The sequence below is a fragment of the Nesoenas mayeri genome (assembly GCF_963082525.1).
Source record: "Nesoenas mayeri genome assembly, chromosome: Z".
Taxonomy (NCBI): Eukaryota; Metazoa; Chordata; class Aves; order Columbiformes; family Columbidae; genus Nesoenas; species Nesoenas mayeri.
Window position 1 is genome coordinate 4,854,259 of NC_137542.1, and position 4,119 is coordinate 4,858,377.

General features: G+C 55.4%; 1 protein-coding gene across 1 annotated transcript; it reads left to right on the plus strand.

Annotated features, from left to right (window-relative positions):
- Positions 1–2,757: 2,757 nt before the first annotated feature.
- Positions 2,758–3,852, plus strand: LOC308051628 (inositol 1,4,5-trisphosphate receptor-interacting protein-like 1; the record flags this gene model as incomplete). Its single annotated transcript, XM_080362187.1, has 1 exon — positions 2,758–3,852. One exon carries the CDS (start codon positions 2,758–2,760, stop codon positions 3,850–3,852), a length of 1,095 nt encoding a protein of 364 aa, XP_080218313.1.
- Between the last annotated feature and the right edge of the window lie 267 nt (positions 3,853–4,119).

Sequence of the window (4,119 nt, forward strand, 5' to 3'; positions counted from 1 at the left end):
AGATTTGTGTGCAAACCAAAGAGGATGTGCCACAAGCTGTGCTCAGAGAAAGCAGTAACTGAGTAGAAACATCATAGGTTTGCTTTCGTACCTTTGATGGTGCTTATCTATGTACTTATGATGGTACTTATCTATGATGTCAGATACTGGGGGGTTTCACAGAGGTGAAAGAGGCTCCAGGATGCAGATGCGATTGTCCTGGAATAGAGAACTGAGAGCACTGCGTAACAGGCAGGATCCAGGAGAAGGCGGGCAAGCAAAGCTGAGCCGCCTACTGCCCGCCCTAGAAGCAAGGCCACCAGGAAAGGGGCACAGCTGGGGCAGACTAGCATCCAGGCAGATCACTTAGGCTATTGCATGCCATTAGCATCATGCTTCCTATTTAAGGAGAATCGGGATCTTCCGGCTAGTGTCAGAGCTGGCACGGAGACCTGTTTGGAGGAGTTCTGGTTGGGAGGTTCTTTATTTCAGTCTTTTACCATTCTGCCGGTTTGCAGAGGCCTCTGGGCCTTTCTGCCTCTTTCTCTCTTCTCTCTCTGGGATGGCTTGTTCTGGACGAGGGTGCTGCTTCCTTGGACGGGCTGCTCGGTGCAGACAGAGTTCAAGAGGAATTGCACTGGTTGCCTTTTATGTTTTATTTGCATTTTATATACATTCTTTTTACTAGCGGTGTATTAGTGATCATTTGCTATTTTATTAAACTGTGTTTGTTTCATTCCATGAGTTCCTCCCTTCCCTTTCATGTCTCTCCCCTACTTGGGGATGGGAGGAGCAGGGGAGTCAACAAGTGGCTATCGTGGCTCTATTGCTAGCTGGAGTTTCACCATGACCTGGAGCTGCGAGGTCGCTCACGAGACTGCTCATCACCAGACAGGCTCTGAAAGAGCTCTGCATGCCCACAGCTGTGTTTGCGAGGCTCACAGCTGACTGCAGGCGACAACTACATACCATAGGGACATGGTGTGGAGACTCTCACAACTGTGGCGGCGATTTCACATGGGAAAAGAAACTCCTTGGCAGCTCCACCTGCAGCAGGACCAAGAGAGAGGCACCGCTGATGTGTCTCCGCGTGTTCACTGGGGTCCAGGAGGAGAATCTGCTGATCCCAGACACACTCCGGGGAGCTGGTACCACAGAGCTGAACATGCCGGACGTGGAGAAACCAGTGCTCTATCGGCAGTGGGAGCTGCCCACTAGAAAAACTGCACCTGGCGACCCTCATCACCCGCAGGAATTGTCTCTTTGGAAGCAACGTCCTCTCTCAGTGGCACAGCAGGAAGAGAGATCCTGCCACAGAGAGGCCCCATCTCCCAGTCACAATTTCCACCATCACCCATCCCGGGGTGTCGTGAAGGCAACAAGGGCCCATCCATGACCACCAGAGCAGCGGCCAGCAGCAAGGGAGCTGATCCCATCTCATGGGATAGGATGTCAAGGAGCAAAGCATCCATGGGTCACATCACCCAGTTTTATACTTGGCAAGGGTCTGGGGGCTTCCGTCTGCTTGGTAAACAGAACCCTGGCAGTGCTGTCCGGCTCGGGGGCTCTGTACATTGTCAGCGTTGGCTTTGGCTGCCAGGGGCAGCTGCGAGTGGCTGGGCCAGGGTGGTCCGGACGGGCAGGGCCGGCGGGCGTGCCTGTGACGCGCTCTGGCGCCTGTGACATCACAAGGGACCAGTCCCCACGGGGCGGTTATCAGGGGCGCCAGCAGCAGCGCTGCCTCAGTCCGGCCTGGGCCAGCGGTGAGTGCGCAGGCGGGGGAGGCCGGGCTGGACGGGGCCGGGGCAGAAACGCGGCCCCCGGGGCTGGGCTCTCACCCTGCATGGAGGGCCCGGCCGCTCGCGGGAGCACCTTGGCCAGGGCACGGAGCGGCCGCCACCGGGGCCGGGGCAGCCCTTGCTGCCTCCCAGCTGCCTCGGCCCCGTTCCTACCTGCCCCCAGCTCCTGGCGGCCCCCGGCCCCTCTCCCCCTTCACCTGCCCCCTCCCTCCCGCCCAGCCCCACTCAGCCCCTTCTCTCCCTTCTCCTGCAGGACATGGCTCTCTTGGACCTTTTCGTCGGGCTTTTTCAAATTCTTACCCTCAACGTGCAGTTGGTGGGCTATGAGCTGGATGAGGAGACGCACGAGCGCATGGAGCAGCGTGCGCAGATGATGAAACAGGAGATGACTCGGCTGTGGCAGGAGATAGAGGAGAGGAGCCGGGAGCAGAGCAGCCAGGAGCAGAGCGGCTTTGCCTGGCCATCCCTGCTCCTCTCTGCCTTGCAACACTGGCTGTGCTGGGCCGTTGCTGCAGTCCTGGTCCTGCTCCTTGTGCTCTGCTGCTGTCTCAGGAAATGGAGCCGTGAGCCAGAGAGAGAAGAGGAGAGCTCTGCTGAAGAGGTAGGGGAGGAGAAACAGGAAGGAGAGAATGAGGATGCAAATGAAGCCGAAGAAGCAAGTGATCATGCAAATGAAGCTGAAGAGAATGATAATGCAAATGAAGACGATGAAGGCAACGATGATGCAAACGAAGCTCAGGAAGAGCATGATGATGCAAATGAACCTGGAGAAGAAAATGACGATGCAAATGAAGACGAAGAAGAGAACAATGATGAGAATGAAGATGAAGATGAGAATGATGATGAAAATGAAGATGAAGAAGAGAATGATGAGGAAGAGGAAGACGAAGATGGAGATGAAGAAGAGAATGATGAGGAAGATGAAGCCGAAGAAGCGAATGATAATGCAATTGACCCGGGAATGTTTTTTGACGAAGACATGCAGCGGCCAGTTCGGGACCTGGAGAGAGATTGCAAGTTTGTGACGAGCTTTATGGAAATCTTCATCCATGTCTACCAGTATATCTTCTCCAATACCTCTTTCCCAGTGCTGGAAAAAGCCATCGAGGTGGGCAGTGCCTTTGAAGGTTGGAGTCCCCGTAAGGAAGACGTCACCTACCGCCTGATTTTGCCTCTGAAGCCTCCCCGTGGATACATCTTCCACCTGGAGCCGGGCCCCGTGTGGCCAATGAGGAACTTTCGCATCCGGGTGGAGTTGGTGTGTACCTGTGAGATGGAGCAGCCGGCAGGAGAGACACGTTGCTTCCTCCACGACCCCGAGCAAGAGCACGGGAGGAATGCAGCCTTCAGCATCCTCGACGACCTCTGCACTGCCTCCTACCTAGATGCGCAGAAAACTGCGCGCTATTTCCAGATGTTCCTGAGACGTTCCTGGAGGGCTATGCATCTTTCAGCCATACGCCGCCTAACAGTGCTGCCCTCCGACCGCTCCTGCAAATTCTGTGTGACAAATCGCCGGGGGAAAAGGATTTTCATTGAGTTGATGTTTGGGGTGCAAGAAGGCGACTCGGACATCTTTGTGAGCAGCCAGTATACAGAGGCTGCCTACACTCCAAACACCATGTGGCCAGAGACCTATGCTGTGGCAGAGATGAAGTTCTTCAGGTATATTGCCAGAAAGGCACGTCCTGACACCTGCTACCTCAGATGCCTGCAGCTCTGTGTCCGCTGCCTGCTGGGCAGAGACTTTTCCACCTATACGCTGAAGACAGTTATGATGCACGTGCTGACCGCCCTGCCGCTGTCAACCTGGCACAGGAGGTATTTCTGGGAATGGCTGAGCACCATCCTGCACTACCTGCAGAGATGTCTGCACGAGAAACGCCTGAACCACTTCTTCATTGGCAATGAGAACGTGCCTGAGGAGATCATCTTGCCCCAGGAATTGCGCATGGCTGAACCCCTCAACCTCTTCCAGCACCTGACGCAGAATCCTTACGCCTCCGAGCATGCAAAGCTTGAGTTTGAGGAGCTGCGAAAACGGGTTCATAGGATGCTTCTCGATGGACACTGAAAGAGGTCATCCTGCACAGAGCTGTGTCTGCGCAGGTCACAGCTGCTGGCAGACGACCGTGTCTTCCGGGAAGAAGAAAGACGGGAGAATGCAGGGCACAGGAAAGGAAGGAAAGAGTGTCGCACCTTTCCTGCCCAGCAAAAGCGCATCCTGGGGAGTGGGACACCATGCAGCTGAAGAGGCCATCACGAGGAGTCTTGTGACAGGGACTCCACTACCACCCGCACAGCAACTGCCCTCTCTCTCTCTTCAACGGCGTCCATTCCA